At 42.4% G+C, this 22,392-nt stretch overlaps 2 protein-coding genes across 2 annotated transcripts; one reads left to right on the top strand and one right to left on the bottom strand.

Moving 5' to 3' along the window:
- Positions 1 to 126: 126 nt before the first annotated feature.
- On the bottom strand, positions 127 to 12,579 carry LOC308332372 (double-strand-break repair protein rad21 homolog A-like). Its single transcript, XM_080788251.1, has 13 exons — positions 12,398 to 12,579; positions 11,827 to 11,956; positions 10,818 to 10,917; positions 9,986 to 10,092; positions 8,860 to 9,072; positions 8,024 to 8,146; positions 7,580 to 7,708; positions 6,477 to 6,700; positions 5,208 to 5,364; positions 4,555 to 4,700; positions 3,535 to 3,729; positions 3,351 to 3,434; positions 127 to 2,505 (listed from the first exon to the last, which is right to left on the bottom strand). The coding sequence occupies exons 1-13, from the start codon at positions 12,539 to 12,541 to the stop codon at positions 2,314 to 2,316; spliced, it is 1,944 nt and encodes a 647-aa protein (XP_080644377.1). The 5' UTR covers positions 12,542 to 12,579; the 3' UTR covers positions 127 to 2,313.
- A 1,282-nt stretch (positions 12,580 to 13,861) lies between these two features.
- aard (alanine and arginine rich domain containing protein) lies at positions 13,862 to 21,043 on the top strand (the record flags this gene model as incomplete). The annotated part of the gene is made up of 4 exons (XM_080787201.1): positions 13,862 to 13,866; positions 13,945 to 14,166; positions 19,896 to 20,034; positions 20,290 to 21,043. 4 exons carry the CDS (start codon positions 13,862 to 13,864, stop codon positions 20,410 to 20,412), a joined length of 489 nt encoding a protein of 162 aa, XP_080643327.1. The 3' UTR covers positions 20,413 to 21,043.
- Between the last annotated feature and the right edge of the window lie 1,349 nt (positions 21,044 to 22,392).

The raw sequence follows: 22,392 nt of genomic DNA, 5'->3' as shown, positions 1-22,392 counted from the left end.
CTTGGATTTTATACAAAATAAAAAAGCAAGTTTACAGGCACATATTTTAAAATATAAGATGCACTGGAACATTACATGATATACAATTTCAAAGGGAAAGGATATCTATATATATATATAAAACAATGCATTCAGCTGTCTTTGGAAAAGGGGACAGAGATAAAAGGTGTAGCTTGAACGAGCCGCATATTTGTCTTAATTGATTTGTGCGGTATGACAAGCTACTGTATAGCTTATTCACTTTCAAGATTCCATTTAAAATCAGTTTAGAGTCCAAACAACGCATATATGTGATTTCAGACTTAAATGTATACTATATAGTGGTGCTATGTGACATTCTTTATATTATAAAAATGCATTTTGTTTTTTAAACCAAATGATTTATAAATATATAATGCTGAACAGAATGCTGAATATTTAATGCGTAACAGCAGTTTTACAGTCAAGGATAATATGGATGTACACCTGTAGAATACAGCTGTACTAAATTTCAAAACATGGTTTCAGTAAGTCCAGCTGTAAAACCACTCTGCAAGGGCGATCAGATAAGACATGTCAGAATGAAACTTGGATTGAAGTCAAAGGGAATTCTAGTAGTAACGCAGTTAAAAGGCAGTATAAAACGCAGTTCCTGGAGTAGCTTATTTCCTAATATAAAACATTTCAAAATGGAGCATGCAACTATGATAGCTTATACTGTCAAGAAATACACGCTGATCCAACTACAGAGACCCATTTTGTAGTTCCACTGATTCTTGGGGTGGCATAAACAGACGATAACAAAACAAAAATAATTCAGATCTTATATGCATCTGGAATGCTCGAGACGGTGACACTACTACTACTAGTACTACAGTATGTTTGGTAAACCAAGAAATTGCTGGTGGAGTTTGCAAATCACTACCTTTTCAGCTAAACAGTACGTTGCAGATGAATACACAACATGCTCATTTTTGCTAACTGGTATAATATACTGTAGGTGTTTATTTTTTTATTTTATACCAGCAACGGGTGGTAAATTAATTAATCCCTCAGTACCAGAGTTGAATGAATTATTTTATGCATTATTATTATCTTATCTCACCACAAAACTGTTACTGAGACGTCACATCTCCCATCACATTAAAACAAAAACATTAAAAAAGGATGCATAAAAGTACATAAGAATACACTTATACAAACAACAACCAAAGGTAAATAAAATAAACAGCCAGTGTCGAGTTGACCAGGAGTAGGAGTTTCTTTTGGGATTGGTTAAAGTGCTGCAGTTTGTAGTCCTAAAACTTGGAAGTGAGTTGCAATGGGTTGCCTCACCATATTTCCAATGTATTTTAATTTTTAACCATCCATAGGGTATTAAATTTATCCTGAAAATGAGGTATGTGGTTAATATGAGCCCAGTATAACGCGGTCAGACCCACCGTCTTAAATTCATTCATAAATTCCAGCGACGAAGGGTCTGAAATAATGTAAATACTGACAGAAAAGGTCAGGAAAAGCCCCTGACTGTAATTAAAGTTCAGCTTATTTTTTTTGGTCTTAACTTCTTTTCCATAGTAACATCACAGATTATCCAATCGTCTGGGCCCAGGAGTTCAAAACCAAATATCTAGATTAGGAACACTCTGTTGTAATATACAAGATGGATTCAATCTTGAAAATGGGTATTTTTCAAAACAAAATGTATTGGGATCAGCTTGGAGAAGAAAAACAAACCTTGATCCTACTATAGGGCTGGATTCGCTGTGGATTACCAAAGCAAAACACACTACAATTAATTTAAACACTGTTCAAATAAGATGGTAAAATGGTAATTTGAAATAATACATCATTTGTACCACTTTTATGATTGATGAAATTGCAGAGGGCTCTTTGCCAACCTCTCAGAACAGTGTATTCAACCAAGTTGTTTGGGAGCATAACATTATGATTGAAATCATTCAAAAAACAAATCCTCAATACATGACTAACTTTCTATACTGTCCGGCTCTGGCTGGATTGTCTGATCAAGGATAACAAAATATAGGATTTCAAAATCTGATCCGATCAGATATGGATTCAAAGTTTTGAACTCCTGGGCCCTGGCTACTGTGAGACTATTATGAGCCATGAGCATCATGTTTTGTTCTATGACAAATCGCATCTATTACTACCTTAACTATTATGAGGTAATAATAGATTATTTTCTTTATTTATTCCAATCAATGCAAAGATTCCACTGGAAATCTTTGATAATGGGAAGTGGGAACCCATTGGAGGTAATGTCTGGGTTGTCTTCCTTATATTATGGGGCGAGTGGTGAGAGGAACCTCTCTAGATGATGTTGAATCGAGGTCCAGGTGTGGCAATGATGTCACTGTAGGGCCCTTCCTGGCTGAGCTCCACCGCCTGCTGTTTCTTCAGAACCAGGAAGCTGTAGAACTTGGCAGCTGCCTGTTTCTTGTTGTTGTCCTTGCATAGGTCCAGCAGGCCGAGGGACTCGGCACCCGTCTTGGCCATCACCCTCTGGATAGAAGAGAGGACAGTTAAAGATGGAGTGCCATGACTTTTTTTTCACCCTATAATATGATCATCAGGTATAATCAGGTGTAATATAAGGAGGAGGATTTTTTTTTTTTTTAAGTGTACAGTATTTGTATTGTTAATACATTCTGGGCGGGAACCCCTTTTGGTGTTTTAAGCATTGTGTTATACTTTAGATATTGAAAAATAGCAGATCTACAATTTATAGATATTGTGATCACTATATCACTGTTTTTTTCATTGGCACGTTTGACTGTCAAGGTTCTGACCAGAATTAAGATGGCTTCAATAGAAAGCGATAAAAAAAAGGATTTCCTAAAAATGGGCAATTTAAAAAAAAATTCTAACACTATTATTTGAAACTGTCAAAATAGGTTTCATTGAGTAGTAGTAACTAAGTAGGTGAAACTAACTCCCGACCCGAGTGACTACTCAAATTCTCGCTTGTTATCAGGGGACAACCGTAGTGGACAACATGCCGTTTTGCAGTGTTTGAGCTGAGCTAGCAGTAGACACCAAAATATGTATACAATTATCATCTCAGGAGCACCTACCATGTTTGCAAAAAACTAAATGCTAGACAAATAATAAAATAAAGTTATAAAGTGCCCTCAGTAAGAGGAATGTTCACATGGGGAGAAAGCGCTGAGTGACTGCAATCAAACTTGAAATCTGGCTACCAACCAGACCAGAGCTGCACGTGTCGCAGGTGTAAATGTTACAACAATGCTACAACCTGTATAGTGTATAACTGTATACTGTACAAGCTACATGGAATTATCCGGTGTAAATGGGGCATGTCTAACCCGAGATTGCATGTGACCTACCTGAAGGCCATGGAGCATCTGCTGGGTCCTCTTGTTCCACCTCCTCTCCTCCTGGTCCTGGTCCCCTGTCTGTCCATCCGCTTCCTGGGAGAGATAAAACAGCCTTAAACATCTAATGGAGGGCAAAACTTGTATGTATGAAATGTAGGAAACTGTGTTTGATGACACATCTGCCCGTCCCGACCTCGTCATCTGAATCATCGTCCGCCTTCTTCTCCTTGACCTTGTCGAGCATCTCCTCTTCAAACATCTGGCTCATGTTGGTGGTACTGGCGTTCTCCTCTGGAGGGAGATCCACAGCAGATGTCTCCAGCTGCTCGGGCACCGCAGAAGAACTGGCTTCCAGTTGCTGTGGCTGAGACTGGTCCAGAGTGCCCATCTAGACAGAAGAGGTAGACGGGTAGTAGAGAAGGACATATATGAATGTTCCCTAGCCTATGGGTTGTCTATTTATTCCGTATGGCCTACAGACATACAATAATAATATGAAAAACATAACTCATTTTATATCAACATGACATGATGGAGAGGTTGACTTTCAATGAAGCACGGTTCTGGTCTAAATGCAGCGAGATGTATGGGGGGGAGACAAGGCAGGGAATGGAGTAATGGGAGAGAGTGGGGGAGAAAAGTCAGGAAAGATTGTGAAGAGCACAGATAGGGGAAGGAGAAGGATTGGAGAAAAGAAGTAATGAGCAGAGAAGTACGTAAAGAAAAGCACCTGTTTCAAATGCCATTAATGCGTGACAAAATCACGTTTAATTAGAGCATTGAATGCACCCGTAGACACGTCTACTGACCTACCAGATCTCAGTAGTCTGCATTCTGTGCTCTTGATCATGGCTACCAGCGATGATGCACGTTGTCAACTGACTACGTGGCTGGTTAAGACTTATATGAGGTTAGGGGACTTAGGTGGCCGGTTAAGACTGAGGTTAGGGTTAGATTTTGTGTTTGTGTTAGTAATGTCGGACAACAGCTACAAACAGTATCTGTGATCAATGCAGATTGCAGCCTACTTAATTTCTCCCAAATGTCACAATATTACGTTTTGCGCTGGAGACGGTTGCGGTAGGTCAGTACTAGTAGATGCGTCTTTTGTCCCTTTCAATGCATTGATGGCATTCGAATCCGCTATAAAATAGTGCACTGTGAGCAAATCATAAAATAACGACACGATGGTGTGAGAGTAATGACTACTTACAGGCAGGGCGGGCTCTGCCTCCCCGGCCTTGCGTTTGAGACCCCGCTGAGTGGACGGAGGGGGCATGGCTGACTCGTCCAGAGTGGTCCTGCTTCCCTCCATCGCTGAAGCCTGCAGGACACTGGGTTCCTCCATGATGGTCTGGTCTGAGGGTGAAAGGGGGTGGGGTGTTGTTGGTAGTGGTGGAAAAAGTACTTAAGTAAAAGTATCAAGACTGTAATGTAGAAGGTCTCCGTTACAGCTATTCAAAATGTACTTGAGTAAAAGTACTAAAGTATTGGCATGAACATCATGTACCAAAACAACTAAAAGTACTCATTGTGCATGAGTGCATTGTGCATGTCCCGTTTCAAGTTTTCAAATGTATGAAATAATCTTTAGAAAATAGCCAATCTACAAGCTCACAATATCCGATCTACAAGCTTACAATATCTGATCTACAAGCTTACAATGCGTCGTGTGACCCCCGATTCCCCATCATTTAGCTGGGGACCACCTGGAACCACCTCAAGGACCACTGGTTGAAAACCACTGATGTATAGTATGAAAAGGGATATCAAGTATGCATCTATTCTTCTCCTTAAAATATCAAGAAGGTCCACCTCACATACATGCACAGTGCTCTCTCTCTCTCTCTCTCTCTCTCATCTTACCAATGATGTTTTGCTGCTGCTGGCTCATGTTGTCCTCTCGGGGTACATCAGGGTTCTCCAGGTCCTTGAGGAACTCGTCCAGGCTGTCGGCTTCACCGCCTTTTCTCCTCTTCCTCAGCTCGTCTGGGACCAGTGGCGTCAGGCATCGTGTGAACATCTAGGGAGGGACAGAAAGAGTTAAATCAATTAATGAAAGCAATCACATTGCCAACACAAAGGGTTCTCACTCCCAAATGCAAGGTGAAATTCCCTGACTTTTCCAGCAATTACATTTTACTCAGACTACTTTACACAATCAATACCATGAGAACCGTGAACCAGCTCTTACGTTCGCACGGACAGATGTAAAAGATGCACTGATGCAGTCTACCATTCATTGTCAACTGAAGCTAGCAACATGAGGATGCAAAGACAATGATGCATGTAGCTCAGCTGCTCCAAAATTGACAATGAATGGTAGAATCCATCTTTGCGTCTGCTCGTGTGAACGCAACATTAGACTTTCCATCTTTGTGAGTGAAATATGCCTTAACCAGACATAACATATAAAAGCAACTGCTCCTTTTCTTTTTCTTTTTTTCTTCGGCGGCCGAATACATTACATTTTGGGGGTTCTTGACATGAATTGGTTTGAGAACCACTGATATAGAAACATTTAGTTTTTTTCAGAAAAATCAGGTCTTGGTGTGTTAATGACCTTGAGCAGCCTGCCATTCCAGAGCGGCTGTGTTAATTAGTGTGTTAATGACCTTGAGCAGCATGGCATTCCAGAGCGGCTGTGTTAATTAGTGTGTTAATGACCTTGAGCAGCCTGGCATTCCAGAGCGGCTGTGTTAATTAGTGTGTTAATGACCTTGAGCAGCCTGGCGTTTCAGGGCGGCTGTGTTAATTAGTGTGTCATTGACCTTGAGCAGCCTGGCGTTCCAGAGCGGCTGTGTTAATTAGTGTGTTAATGACCTTGAGCAGCCTGGCGTTCCAGAGCGGCTGTGTTAATTAGTGTGTTAATGACCTTGAGCAGCCTGGCGTTTCAGGGCGGCTGTGTTAATTAGTGTGTCATTGACCTTGAGCAGCCTGGCGTTCCAGAGCGGCTGTGTTAATTAGTGTGTTATTGACCTTGAGCAGCCTGGCGTTCCAGAGCGGCTGTGTTAATTAGTGTGTCATTGACCTTGAGCAGCCTGGCGTTCCAGAGTGGCTGTGTTAATTAGTGTGTCAATGACCTTGAGCAGCCTGGCGTTCCAGAGTGGCTGTGTTAATTAGTGTGTCAATGACCTTGAGCAGCCTGCCGTTCCAGAGCGGCTGTGCGGGGAGAGAGAAGAGCTTCTCCACGCCTCCCGTCTCCTTCCACATCATCAGCTTCTTGGTGGGCGGGGCCAGGTCCAGGGTGGTGACGATGTCTGAGTAGTCGGACAGCTGCGCTCGGATGGTCTTGCTGTCCAGCTCCTTCACACTGTCCACGATCAGCTTCCTCTTTCGCTTCGCCTTCGTCTCCTTCACTGTGTGGGTGGGGAGAAAACGCAAAACGCCAAGATGAACTGGACAGTGTATGACAAGTTAAAAGCAACTGTCAAGACATGAAGCCATAATTTTTGGCTTAATAGTGTCTTTTCAAATATATAGTTAAGCGAGGGCACGGTGGCACAGTTGGTAGTGCTGTCACCTCACAGCTTGAAGGTCCTGGGTTCGATTCCCGCTGGGGACGCTGTGGGCACTGGCGGCGTGTTTCCTCCTCCGCGTCATCAGTGCCCATACCCGAGGCGGGGGTTGGCCTTTCTGTGTGGAGTTTGCATGTTCTCCCCGTGTCCCCTAGGGTAGGTACCCTCACACAAAACATGCAGTAATCCTGGTCTCTAAAACTACCTCCCCCTGGCCAGCCGGGGCGCCTGATGGAGGGGAAAGGAACTGGTCGGAATAACGTGTCCCTTCCACACGCTACCTCCGGCCGGGGAAACTCCCCTTCTGTCAAAAGAAGCAGCTTGGACTCCTCATGCATAGAAGGTGGCATGAGGTCAGTCCGCTGCCCCCCCAGGTTGGCAGAGGAAGTGTAGCGCCCAGGATTACATTAAATAATTGGCACTGGGTGGAAAAAAAAACTGGGTTACAAAATCGTGGGATAAAAATTAAAAAAAAAAAATATATATATATAGTTAAGCAGCTTCGTAATGTCTTGAAAGTTGTTTACTAATAATAGACTACTGAAAAAGAAAACATCACTAATCTACAACATATATCTGAAATTCTGAACCCCCACTATCATTCTGACTGCATGCACGGTGGACTGCACACTAGACATCCAAGCCAAATAAAATGCTTCTGCATTGCTACATTGGGACTACATTTTCACTGAAATTTAATTTAAAAAGTGACTCACAGACCTGTGATGTCGATGGGCTCCAGTGCAAAGGCCTCCTCTTCATTGGGAACCAGTGTGGTCTGTTCTGTCTGGTCAGCCATTGCTGGTGGAGGCTCTGTTGGGCCAGAGTCTGGACTGTCTGGAGCTCCCGCTAAACACACACACACACACACACACACACACACACACACGTTAACTCAGTGGTTTTCAAACCCCCCAGGGGTCTTTGAGGAGGTTCCAGTGGGTCCCATCAGTTTAACCACTTTAACCCTATTTATACTTGGCAATTCAAAGATAACAGATCTACAAGCTCACAACACGTCTCAATAAATTACCCGGGCACAAAATAGTTTCAGTACCCATACACTGCAACACAGCAGGGACAACATGCCCGCCCGGCTTACACAAACAAACAATGTTTATTTTTCAGGCTTGACCGACAGGGTAAACCGTGCAGCGTGTGTACCTGACAGCGCGTCAAAATCGTCTTCGTCGTCTCCATGATCCTGTGGCATCAGCACGCTCTCCGTGATGGCAGGAGGGTCATCAAAGATGCCACCTCCATCCTCGTTACTCAGCAGCTTGTCCACTGCAGAGACAGCAAATACACTCGACTGTGAGTCACCTACATCAAACGGCTTCGCCTTCACCGTTCATTCACATCCACACTACTAGTTGTTAACTGACAAAATTACGTTACAGTTATTATTACAACTTCCATATCGTCGCTGTCAGGCAGAAACCTGGTTAAAGTCCTACTATTTGTCACATACATTGCTGTATGCAAAATTTGTTCTCCGCATTTGACCCATCTCTTGGAGTCGCAGCTGTGCCACGCTCGGGAATCCAACCCTTGATGCTGAGTGCCAAGCAGGGAGGCATTGGGTCGAAGCCCGACACCCCAGTTTCAGGGCGGACACTCTAATTGTTAGTGTCTAACACCAACCACAAGGCCAACGTTACTGTTCTGGAAATGGAAAATCCAATCAATGTAGTTACTATTTAGTCACAGGCTTGCCTTTCAACGGTTGGAAATGTATAAAACCTTTCAATTAAAAAAGTTCTCAAAACAGCGACAGTAGCCGATCTACCGTAGATCGGTTTGTAGATCGGGCTTACTTTTGTGCTACACTCTTGTACCCCTAAAGGCCTATTTATACTCCAGTTTTTACATGACGTCAATCTGCGGTGGTAAATGACTCACCGCTCACCCAAACACATCTCTCTTGATCTTACTAACGACCGTTTCGGTGGTCACCTTATCACCTAAAACTAGAGTATGAATAGGCCTTAAGTAATTACCCAGCATGCCTCCCTCGGTGCTCTCCATGGGGTTGTCTCCAAAGTCGTCTTTGTACTGGTCGTCATACTCCAGGTGGTTTGACTTGTCAGTCAACTGGTTGGCTACGGCCGGCTCCGCCTCCAGCAACAGGTTGGAGGCCGACGCCCCCATGATGTCCACCTCAAACGCACTCTCCTCCCTCATCATCTCTCGGTCGTCCATCCCAAAGTCGGCTGCACAGGGATAATGGCACGTGTTATACACTGTTTACAATACGCGTTTCACATTCTGTTTGTGATATGAACCACGTCGTGAACCCTAGCGTTCCTTTTCCCGGGCTATTTCATTGAGCAAAAGTAACCAATCCACAAGTTCATCATGACGCGTCACGGGTTGTGAGCTTTGGTGTAGAAGAGGGACAAACGGAGAGGACCAAGTATAGAACCTTGGGGGACCCCGGTCAAGTAACTATATAGGGCATATAAGTGGTTAAACTATGGTACCAATACCAATATTATAGTTACCGGTATAATAAAACAGTAAGTCGTCATAAGGATTTTGCCAGAAAAGAATGGATGAGGTGACAGGAAGAGTGGAGGTGGGTGAGGTGTCAGGAGAAAACGGAAGTGGGAGGAGGCTTCACTTCCGCTTTATTGCTTACTCATGATCGGAGCTTCTGTTGCTCCAGACTGTAACCCACGGCAACGGCAACACAAGATTAGGTGACAGGAAGAGATGCTTACCAAAGACTAGGTGACAGGAAGAGATGCTTACCAAAGACTAGGTGACAGGAAGAGATGCTTACCAAAGACTAGGTGACAGGAAGAGATGCTTACCAAAGACTAGGTGACAGGAAGAGATGCTTACCAAAGACTAGGTGACAGGAAGAGATGCTTACCAAAGACTAGGTGACAGGAAGAGATGCTTACCAAAGACTAGGTGACAGGAAGAGATGCTTACCAAAGACTAGGTGACAGGAAGAGATGCTTACCAAAGACTAGGTGACAGGAAGAGATGCTTACCAAAGACTAGGTGACAGGAAGAGATGCTTACCAAAGACTAGGTGACAGGAAGAGATGCTTACCAAAGACTAGGTGACAGGAAGAGATGCTTACCAAAGACTAGGTGACAGGAAGAGATGCTTACCAAAGTCGGTGTCTTGCAGCAGACTGATGTTTCCCACCTCCTCCCTCATGGTGATCTCCTCCACTCTGCTCTGGTTCAGAGTGAACTGTGCGGCCACATCAATGTCGCTGTGGTACAGAAACATAACTTATACCAGTGGTTTTCAACCCTTTTCATATCAAGGCACATTATTTATTTGGCATTTGAGCCACGGACCACCATTTGCAATTTAGCCTCTCAGGCCCAAAACTTAGAATGTTTTGTTGTCGGATAAGGTTTTGTCCACAACTCCATGCGGTGTTGATGTTGGTACCATAGGAGAGATAACAGGAAAACTTTGATCAATATAACAAATATTTTACATTCTCTAATTGTGTAGACTTGTGTAGACACTAGAATTAAGTGATGCAGATGTTTAACAATAATCTAACTCTTGAGAGCGTAAAAAAAGTTAAAGATCTATAAGGGTCCATTTGGTTACCAACATAACTTAGCTGGGGGCCACCTGGAACCCCCTCAAGGACCACTGGTGGTCCCTGGACCGCTGGTTGAAAACCACTGATTTATGCCGTTCTGCTGTGCCAACACCAGTGGTGGAAAGTAATTAAGTACATTTACTTAAGTTACTAGTTACTTTGATTATTATTACAAAACATACATTAAACTGTTCAGCCCTATATATACATTTGTTTCGGCCATTTGAAAATAGCTGATCTACAAGCTCACAATGCGCCGTGATGCGACGCATCAAAACACATCTCTCACCCAAACACATCTCTCTGTTTTTCCTAACCATGCACTGGTGGTCACCTTATCACCTAAAACTGGAGTATGAATAAGCCTAAACACTCACTCTAGGTCAGGGAGTGGCTGGTCAAAGTCATGGAACTCTTCAGGTAGAGTGATGGCGTTGTATGCTGCTTCTCTGTTCTCCTCTGGGAGATCAACCACACCTACAGGAATGCAACACAGTGAAGATGGGGCCGCTTAATGTATATTCCACTCAGGATAAGCAAAATCTTTTAGTCTACTTTCCAGCCCATAGAGCCCCATTGTGAACCCGGACATTTTGAGTACCCTAAAGAAATGTCGAGTATGGGTCCCCACAGTCGGCCATAGCCACTTGGCTGAGTGTGGGGAAACACCCAATGAGTGTTTTTGTGCAAAACATACATAAAGCATAATACATTTTAGAATGCTTTGCCTTATACGTCTTGTTAATGGTATGGTCACATATTATGACAATTATGAAAATTGCCCAACATAATGCAAGTTAGCATCCGGCAGTTTCTAAATGCTGGGGACCCATACTCAACATTTCTAGCATAAAACTTTAGGGTACTCAAAATGTCTGGGTTCACATTCTGGCAAGTGGACTACAGGTATTTGAGAACCACTGCTCTAAAACCAGGTGTTGAGCTGCAGCACCCTCTGGTGGACACATTTACAGAGTCGCATTCACAGCTTCACAGTGGCTCAACTATCTAACATTAACTCCATATTCAACAACTAAGGATACAAAGATAGCTTTGTGACACATCATTGTGCATTGTATGAATTGTCATGTCACAACAAAGAAAAAAGGAATTTAACCTGAAAAATGTACATATTCATTTGGGGCTGCTCTCTCTACTGGGGTGCATATCTTTGGTCCGACGTCCTAACAGTCCGACATGCAATAGTCTGACACCCTGCCCCAAACAAACCCTAACCTAGGCTAACCCTAACCGCACGCTGAAGCCGCGGGTGAGTCTTAATCGGCCACATATGTCGGAGCCATGGGTGAGTCTTAACCGGCCACGTATGTTGGACTATTAGTACGTCGGACAAACGTATTCCCTTACCCCCCCGCTCTACTGTACCTGGTCGGAAGGCCATCTTAATTTTGATGAATGCCTCGTTGCAGTCAGCCAGCAGGTACTTGGCCTTCCTGTGGTAGATCCTCACCACCCCCAGGAGCAGATGACCTGATGTGCGCAGGGCCATCTTCACCTAGAAGGAAATAACCATGGTTTATACTATAGCTGAATAGAGCATGAAACCAACAACATTTCTGTCTCATTTGATGATGGATGGTTTCTGTATGAAGGAGGTGTATAGGGAGAGTGTACTCTCCCAGTAGAAATAAAGTTAATAGGCTCTGTGCATAATCCAAGACAACAAAAAAAAGAAAGCCATCTCCAGTTTACTTCCCATATCTGCGTGGACAAGGTGGTCGCTAGGAGACCGGAAGCAGGTTGGAGTATTATTTCCAATGTAAGAGTGAACATGAACACAGCTTCAGAACGATTCTTTAGCCCCATGGTCACTGAACAATATATTGGACACAATCGCCACAAGACATATTCCCAATATATTCATACCAAGCCTGTGTTCAGTGTTGATGTGAAAATGAAGTTGAGCTCATTGGTCATGGTGCTGGGTTCTTCTTACCTTAGGTGAGATGATACTCTCCACACTGCTTTCCAGGTTGCACTCAAACACGTGGGCTTTGGTCAGCTTCTTATCCCAGTGGGCCGCCAGCCAGATTTTGGCCAGCGGCCCACGTTTGCTGAGGACGAAGTGGGCATAAAACATTGTCCCAGCTCCTTCTCACAAACGAGGGAAGGTGGCAGCTCGGCACCAAGCCTGGATGTAGGAGAGACAACTTAAGACAACCAACCAGGCAGGCAAATTAACGAAGCATCATGAAATGAAAGGCACTGGTTTTCAATGACACCTAGGGGTTAACTGAACATTGAGGATTTTACTTTGGGACCCCAGAGAGATGCATGCATAAAGTGAGTGGCAAAGTGAATGGCATTCACTTGGAATTGAATTGAATGAATGGCATTCACTTGGAATTGAATTGAATGGCAAAGTGAGTTTAACATCGCTTAACGCAATCAGGACTTTTCTGTTTGGAAGTATGGGTTGTCATGGCCAGAAAGTAGTTTTTTGCCACTCAGTCAGTAGACGTTCTTCCTACATATCTTCGAGTATTACAATGATGATGTCACGTCACATACCCTTATTCTATCAAATGGGGGTCTGTGGAATAATGCAGTCAAGCTGGGGGGTCCTTAAGTTGAAATTGAAACGGGTTGAGAATCACTGGACTGTTTAGGACGGTGTAATATAGCCTAAGACTTAGGCTATATTACACCGTCCTAAACAGTCCAGTTTATATGTTATGATAATGATATAGGCCTATGTATTCAAAATGGACAATTTTAAGTGCTGTTATCATGAAATGTATTTAAAGTTTTGAAATTAAATTACTTAGGCCCTAAGTAATTTAATTTCAAAACTTTAAATACATTTCATGATAACAGCACTTTGTCCATTTTGAATACATAGGCCTATATCATTATCATAACAAGATATAAACTAACTGCACAACTCAACTAGGGCATTTTCCTAAATCTGATGCCCTGCATGGCTGCATCATAGGCTATAATGTAGCAGAAGGGGGCGGGGGCTTCACTGACAGCCAGGTTTCCCTGCACATCATTCTATTCAAGCTGATATTTACAGTAGCCTATATGCTACAAAGAAAATAAAAAATAAAACCACACACGAAACCACATAACGTGTTAACACACCAGAATAGTAACAGTGAATGTGAAAATACATTTCTTTTAGATTCAGCAGAGAAACAGAATCGTCGCAACTGATACATTTCTCTGTGCTGTTCTAGGACGTCTCATCATCTGCGACAAAACGACCGAAAACCGCATTAGGTTGTTGTCATACCAAATGGAAGCATTATCGCACCAGGCGATAGATGAAAGATATACTGATCATACCGATCTATGCAATATTTAGTTATTCAGCTTGCAAACATAATATATAAATAATAATAAAAAAGCACTACAAGGCGGCCCGATATTTAGCTGCGCGTAAATAAACGCGAAAATGCAGTCAGCTGAGCGGCCGTACAAAGGTATATATCTATCAACTCACCAAGCGCAATTATTGTGGTTTTCCCGTTTTTGCAGCTGTTTTTTGGCTACTCCCTCCTCCTCTCCTCTCCTCCCTCCCTGCCTGGTGCCTGCCTCTTCCCACTCAAACAAACAAGATGGCACCGTTTCCTTCCAGTCGTCTTCCGCCTGCCCAAAGCAGCGATTTGAATCTCACGCTGCTGCTGCTTTCGGTCAGGTCAGAGTGGTGCTGATGCTGCTGGCTGCTGCGAGGATGATGCCACTACGGACACAACTGCTGTAAGTGTTGTTGTTGTTGTTGACTCCCAAAATGTACTTGGCCGCGCCGAACCACCACTGTAAACAAGTTATTGAGCTTAGTCCAGTTACCCTGGGTAAACATAGTACCTTTCCTTTCCTTTCCCATCTGAAATTCTGTTGTTCCAGGGACCCCCAGAAGCAAAGATATGAGTTAAAGACGTTCACTGTGAAAGAATATAGCCTATATTCAAAGATTTGCAATTTTGTTTTCATGATTTTTCAACAGCTAAAGTAAAGGGAGCCTCGAGCCTCCCTTATTTAATTTCCCCCTAAACATGATCATCAGGTAGGCCTACTATGATTATACTAGGAGGAAGGTTTTTTTTTTAAACAGTGTACAGAAAGTGTTAAAATTATGTTTTATGTGGCCACACCCACCAGTTCATTAAGTATACCTGGTTTTCACCTTGGCACCACCCACCGGAACTTACTGAATTTAAGTTCAGGTGGGTGGTGCTAAGGTGAAAACCAGGTATACTTAATGAACTTTAAGCCTCGCCCACTACTGTTGTTGTATGATAATCTGGGAGGGGTTATAGGGTTATGATCACTAAAATGGTGTTATTTCGATTGGCCCACCCTATATCTCTCCACATTTAATAAACTAGAGCGGTGCCTGTTGGAGCCTCTACAGCGGTGCCCGTTGGGCTTGGGCACTGGCCTACTTGGAACGATGCAAGTTGGAAATGCGTGCCCCACCTAGATATTATGTCTGTCCCTTTTATGCCCATATATGGAGTTGACACTCTACCCCTGTGGTGGGGTGGAACGCGTGTGTCAAATTTAAGTCGGTGGGGCGAACGGTTCTCGAGTTACGTGGATTACAGACAGACGTACGTACACGTAGACTTGACTTGGTGCATTTATAGTTAGATATATTAGGCCTACTACATTTTAAGATTGGGATACCAATTTCAAAGAGAGAACAACACAAAGATCATTTATCGGCCTGTGTTCCAATTCCAGTTTAACTTGTATCCTATCGGTTATATTATTTTTATAAGTATTGGCATCAATATATACTTACAGTAAAGGTAAGCTACTCATTATGCAGAATGGCCAATTACACAATCATGCAAATTATTTGCAATTGTAATACAGTAATGTTTTCATCACTTTAAAGGTATATTATGTAATAGTTTTTAGTGAATAAAATGTTATTTTGTCCAATCTGTATGCTATATAGATTGTTACAATATAACTTATACAAATGGATTTGGTCACCCTGATCTGCTATTGAAACATGGTTCCTGTGTCTAGGTTGAACTTGACACAATCTGGGAACCCATTCAGTAAAAAAGAAAATAAAGGTTTTGCCTCTGGGGGCACCACCTCCTTTTTGTGTAGTAACAGGGACTTCCTCTTGAGAGATTAGGTTGAACACAACCTTTGACACCCGTTCATGGTTTGACACAAATTTGTATCTAAATTCTATTTCTTTCCAAAGCAAAAAGGCAGGCTCTATTAGCTCAGTGGAAGACATTTCAGCATTTGTGCAGGAGACTCGGGTACAACTTCGGGGGTAGATCAGGAGTGCAGCTTTAATGCTTTGAATTACTTTATGTGCTGCTGGGTAGGTTAACGTATGATAGTGATTAGTGAATACATCATGATTTTCAGTTAATTGTTTTCTATTAATCTAAATGTACAAACTAAAGCTGGAGTAAAAGTACAATATTTGCCTCTGAGATATGGTGGAGTAGAAATTATTTTATTTTTTAATGGAAAGGACCTCAACATTGTAAGCACAGTACAAAAGTAAACGTACTTGTGGAGGCTTAATACACTTTCAGGATGTTCTGAATGATTAGAGATTTAGTGACATATCAAAATAAATAACACCATGATTATCCGTCGCCATTCAGACGTACCGCAATACTCGTTGCTTAAGTTGGTCCTGGTGGGAAGAATTATTGTGTTCTCTTATGTTCTGCTCGGCTGCAATACATTGTTGGTGATACCCAAGCCATGCGTGTGTTTACATGGGACACTAGGTGGCAGATGTGAACACAATAATGTTCATTGCTCTCTCTCTCTCTCTCTCTCTCTCTCTCTCTCTCTCTCTCTCTCTCTCTCTCTCCCCCCTCCCTCTCTCAGTTCAATTTAAAAGGGCTTTATTGGCATGAGAAATGTCTTTACATTAATTGCCAAAGTGGGAAAGTGGGAAAAAAACAATAAAAAACTAAAAATATATGAGCAATTAGGCATAATACAAAGAAACAAAATAGAAATGCTAATATATTTAGACATAGATAAGTAAAGATATATTTATTTTTAAGTTTTCCAAATGTATGAAGGTAGCTGCTCGTTTGTCTTTACAATTCAATTCAATTCAAAGGGCTTTATTGGCATGAGAAAACATACGTTTACATTGCCAAAGCAGAAAGAACAATACAACAATACAATCAAAACAAAAATGATGTACATTTGAAGGTCAGAATCTTCAATAGATCAAATTCTATGTACCAAGGTCACTCAATGCAGGTATAGTGCAGGAATATACACAATGATTAGTCTTTAGGGTGGTTGTGTTCCATTTGATATCCTTCTCCTATCACAGCAACTCACAAATCTTGCTGCTGTGTTTGCACATTGTTGTACTTCGCCCAGCAGATATGGGAGTTTTTTGTCATTGGTCATGTTTTCAAAATCTCTGTGTGTGGTTGTAATCTGTGGGAAGTATGTGTCTCTGATGTCTTGGTACAATGGACAGATGGTTAGGAAGTGTAGCTCGGTTTCCACTTCATTTTGTGTGCAGTGGGTGCATAGTCTGTCTTCTCTCGGGATACAGGTCTGCCTATGACGGCCTTTCTCGATTGCAAGACTGTGCTCACTGAGTCTGTACCTAGTTAAGATTTTTCTTTGTTTTGGGTTGGTCACGGTGCTCAGGTATTCTGCCACTGTGTATTCTCTGTTTAGGGCCAGATAGCATTCTAGTTTACTCTGCTTTTGTGTCTTTACAGTGATTGTATTCTTTGGACATGGCTGTTCTTCCCCCAGCAGATATGGAATTGTGTATGTGTTAGTCATGTTTTCAAAGTAATTTAATCTGCTGGAAGTGTACGTCTCTGATGTCTAGTTGGTACAGGTTGTTAGAAAGTGCAAATCAGATTCCACCTCATCTTGTCAGTCTCTTCTTGGGAGCCTGTTGCTGCAGCCTTTCGATGGCAAGGAGCCTGTGATCACTGGGTCTTTGCATCAAGGATTTGCTTAAAGGATTTGCTTGGGGACAACCTATAGCTCCATGAGACAATTAACAGCGATATCCAGCGCTGACATCAGACTAGTGTAGAAACCTCATATATGGATATACACGCCTGGCATCGTCATGGTGATACGTACTCAGTTGGCTGGCATCGTCATCATGACGCGTATCTAGTGAACCATATATAAAAAGAATCCGAGGTTTAGGGAGCTAGCAGCATTTGCTATGCTCCTCACCAGAGACTCCATTGCCTTCCGAACGAGACAGGATATTTGGCCTTACAAATGTCCTCAGTGATTAGGTGACATGACAAAAGTGACGGGAATTGTTGTGAGTGACGTGACAAAAACGGCAGGTTTCATAGACGACAAACATTACAGATACTTTAGTTGTCACTGTAGAATACTTTAAACAGTTTTTGCACTGCTCTCACTGAAAACAATGTATTTAAAACTATCACTCTTCAGCGCAGCACTCTGCTTTGTGCAAACCATTTTATAAATCAATGTCTCCAAGGCTTCTAAGCTTTTCACCACAATCGGTAACACCACCAGTGGCATTCCACAGCACTGTGTGTGGATAGTAATACTGAAGTCAATTTAAGCCCAATCTTTTCTTGCATTTTAAATGTATCGAAGCTACAGTACCTAACCATTTCAGGATGTCATGACTCATCCATTCCAACTCTTATACAGCTAGCTAAGGTGCGAATTTAGAATGGAAAGCAAAAACTAGCAAACCATTAGTCATGAAAATGTTTTTTCGTCTAGAATAGATCAAAGAGCAGGATAAGTCGGTCTGTCACTCACTTATGCACAAAAACACATTTAATTGCTGCACATAGTCACGCAAGAAAATCCACTACCACTCTCTGTCCATCACACTAAATGTGAACGGAGCCTCAGACATTGTGGGTCATTTGTGCGTGTCATTGTTGTCATGTGTTGCCCTGCTTCCTTGACCTTCAAGACTGAATGGCCAATCCCGCCAAGCTCTTCTCACGCTCCAGAGACCACTGCACAAAACAAATGGAGTCATGACTTGCCTTGGACACTAGTGCACTTCTATGTGTCCATAACACATCCATCTTGCTGGTCACACTATGACAGAAGCACATTAAACCCTTTAACCACTTGAACCCTATAGCGTCCTGATTATGGGCATGTGAACATTCTTTGAAAAATAGGTGAACATTTGGCAAAGATATGAAGACATTCACAAATAGCTGAATGCTGAAGCTCAATGCGTGACTCTATGCCAGTTTCTTTAAAGGCTTTGTTTCGGATGGCATGTAAAAGAAAATAAGACAAAAATACCTCCACTAAGTAAATAATTACCTTGGGAGAATGCTGCAGGCTTGAAAGCATTCACTGTCTGATTGCCCCTCTAAATGTGCCGGCACAAGTCCTATATGTCAGGTAGGAGACTACACTAGACCCCTGTCTTATCTGTACAGAAGTAAGGGGAACAAAACAACATAAATGCCACAAAAAAACCATCCCAGAACAGAAACCCCATGGGGAATGGACTTAACTCGGACACAATAGACCTGGTTATATTTCACTGTTGGATGGCCTTTATGCCAGTGAATCGGCTAACACTGAGGCTGTGTCTCTCTCTCCGCACCCAACCTGGCTGTCCGTCACCTAAAGCTGACAAGCAGGTCTTATTTAGGGAGGTGTTGAAAAGTCGGCTGGGGCTTCGATGGAAGTTCATAAAACATGTGCACAATCACATATACAAACACACACACACACACACACACACACACACACACACACACACACACACACACAGGTTTTTACATTGCCACTCTGTCCAACTGAGAGCTCACTCACACCACGTTTCTCACACTGGAATTGTATGGGGGCGGGATAGATTGAGAGTGAGAGAGAGAAAGAAAATGGGAAGGGGGGTGTGGTGGTTGTGGGGTGGGTGGGGATGTGGGGGGGTGTCTTCAGTTCCTTTCGGAGGCAACAATGGTCTTTGTCTGAGATCTTCCACCATTCTCATTGGGGTTACAAAGGGGAGGGGTCTGCAGGCAGAGGGCTGCTTCTCCATAGTAACGATGACAAAACAGGCCGGTTCCACACCAGGCACTGCATGGGCAGGCAGGCAATGGGATGGGATGAGTGAAGCTGCTGAACAGAGGCACAGAAAGTTCTGCTGTGAATCTGAGGAGGAGTCCTATTCACGCGCAGGGAGACAGAGAAGCAAGGAGAGGGGAAGAAGTGGAAGGACACGGGGGGAACCGTTGATCCAGTGTTGTGGAACAGAAGAGGAGGAGGAGACCCTTAAAATTTAGTCCAAAGAAGTGTACGGTTCTGGTGCCACGAAGAGTGTTCTCTCTACAAAGCAGGGAAGGATTCAAGGCTACACACACCTGCTCACACACGCACACACCTCCCTTGAAAGACAGCATGAACCGGGACAGTCACAGCGAGGACACTTTGTCCACTATGGTCCTGGAGAACATCAAAAACAAACTGATTCATGCCTTCAGGACAACAGGGGAGCCCAGAGAAGCCCAGGACTCTGGCTCCACTGTCCAACCGGTCAGCATTGGCAGGAGTTACCAAGCCAACGAGGAACTACGGAGAGCAAAGATAGATGGAGCAATAACCTGGCTTAGAACTGAACTGGTGAGTTCTTTGTTTACTGGAAAACTATTAATTGTTGGTTGTTAATCATTTGCTTTTACAGTTTCTTTCTCTTTTAAATGGGAACTGTTGCTCACAACGTTTTATTTTAGAGCACAAAAACTGTGGTCGGTTTATGCAGGTTTTTGTTACACAGGTTATGTGGCATTGTGCTTCAGTGAGCAGGAGTACTGTATGTAATGTGATGCTCAGTCAGAATGGTTTATCTGATTGTCTACCCTCGTCATTTCCTTGCAGCTGGAGATGCGCTCGCAGGACCGTCAGCTGGCTCAGACACTGCTGGGGCTCAACGCAGAGATCCAGAGACTGAGAAGGGAGAGTTACGGAGCTCTGGAAGCAGAAGGAGATGAGCAGCAGTGACCCAATGGAGACCCTGGGAACCGGGTCGAAAACAAAAAACAAAATCTGTCTTGAGAGATTAGCAGTGACCTTACGGAGCAGAGTTCTTGTTCTTCTGGGGAAGCCTTGAGATGGAGTGGCATGACAAAGAAAGTGAGCAGGAAGAATGTTTCTTTCCTAACATGAGCTGATGAAAAACCTAAGCAGTGGTTTAATTGTTTATTATTTCAAGGAGTGATGTGTGCACGGTGCAACAGAACCTTGTCAGATGGAATTAATAACTCGTGGTCGTTAAAAATGCTGGTGGTGGTTTTTAACCACCTGTCTTGTGAGGAAGACATTGTGAAAGAAATCACTTTGCGATAATTACATTTTTTGCATTTCTCTGTTGCATCTAGTATGCAAATACTTATCAGTATTGGTTTCCGATTCTTAAGATTCAATACAGATTCCGTATAACTTCACCTTTTGTGATGCCTTTCCTTCAATTACTGTAAGTCACATTTCTTTGCAGATCTGAATTATATTCTTCTCTTTCTTTTTTCTAAATGAAATCAGAATATTTGCATTGATTTCAATGAAATGCAATTTTAGGATTTTCCCAAAATGTTGATGCCTAAAATCGATATTGATGTTAAAAGTTTGTGTGGTACTAGTGGGCGTTGTTTTTTTTGTTTTTTTTTATACACAGCCCTAGTTATATTCAAGTGACTGGCACTTATGCTGAGGTGTAATGTATTTAGCTCTGTTTCTGTACTGGATAGAGAAACAATATGTAGTGAATGGAAATGGAATGGAAATTAAGAAATTCAGATTGTAGTCTGAACTGTAGTGTTTTGTGCCAGTGATTTCAGTTGTGTCTACTAAACATTATGCAATGCCATGAATGTTTTGGGATTTGCAACAAAAAATAAAATGTGCACAATATTATGATTGTTTTAACGTCTTTCTTTATTGTACTGGCATACTGTAGCTGTCTAGAGTAGACAGTACCTGTCTTTAATGTAGCGGAACGATGAAGAATGGTTAATAGATGGATCTCTCTCTCTCACACACACACACACACACACACACACACACAGAGAGAGAGATAGTCGTAACTTATTCATTTAACAGTTATTTTACAGTGATATCGCACTTTTGATTAACAAACACAAATTTACATCAATCTCAATTACCAGTCAATCAAGCAGTGAAATTGGCTTCGAGGTCTTCAGCCAGGGCTATATATACTAGTCTACAACAACAATCTGCATAATGGATTTGTGGTGAACTTTAGAATGTCCAGCCGGACCATTGAATCAGATTTATGTAAATTACCAGTTGCAGTCAGTCAGGAAAATGTCAATGAACTTTTATCAGATATACAGTCTTGGGTATGAGTTCAGTATTAAGAGATAAACTTAAGCTGATCACACAATATATTTGTGTTGTAAATAATGTGTTGACATGTGTGGGTTGGTACACAAACACACACTACCACGACATAATAAAAATAGTTCTAATAGATACAAGGCAACAATGTCCTCAAGTCTTTACAATGTAGGACATTTGCTGTCCACAGTCACACATCTTGGCTTCACACATCAAACGATTTTAAATTTATTGCAGCCATATGGCTTTGTCTGAAATCATCATGTGACATTTGTATGAATACACAAGTGATGACAATTGATACAGTGAAGGCATTAGAACACCCAAGATTTTGTGTGTGATGATTCTAAATGGTCGCAGTACAGTACAGTTTAACTGCAGCATTAGTGGATGTAATCTACTCTATTCTATTCAGAAATGGCCACAATATGATCACAAGTGTTCAACACAAGGGTACATGTACAGACAAATCCTTATTGTTCATTTAAATGAACACTTTCTTCGTCATCAACGCTTCCCACCCACTCCTATTACATTTAATAGACCAGGATACATATCTGTGGCCTTTGATAAGAATCACAGTCGATAGGGATGTCAAGGTAGAGATTTGGGGTGAGTTTCGTTTTT

Source organism: Protomyctophum bolini (assembly GCF_963924005.1).
Source record: "Protomyctophum bolini genome assembly, chromosome: 17".
Classification (NCBI taxonomy): domain Eukaryota; kingdom Metazoa; phylum Chordata; class Actinopteri; order Myctophiformes; family Myctophidae; genus Protomyctophum; species Protomyctophum bolini.
This window is presented reverse-complemented; position numbering and strand designations above follow the sequence as displayed.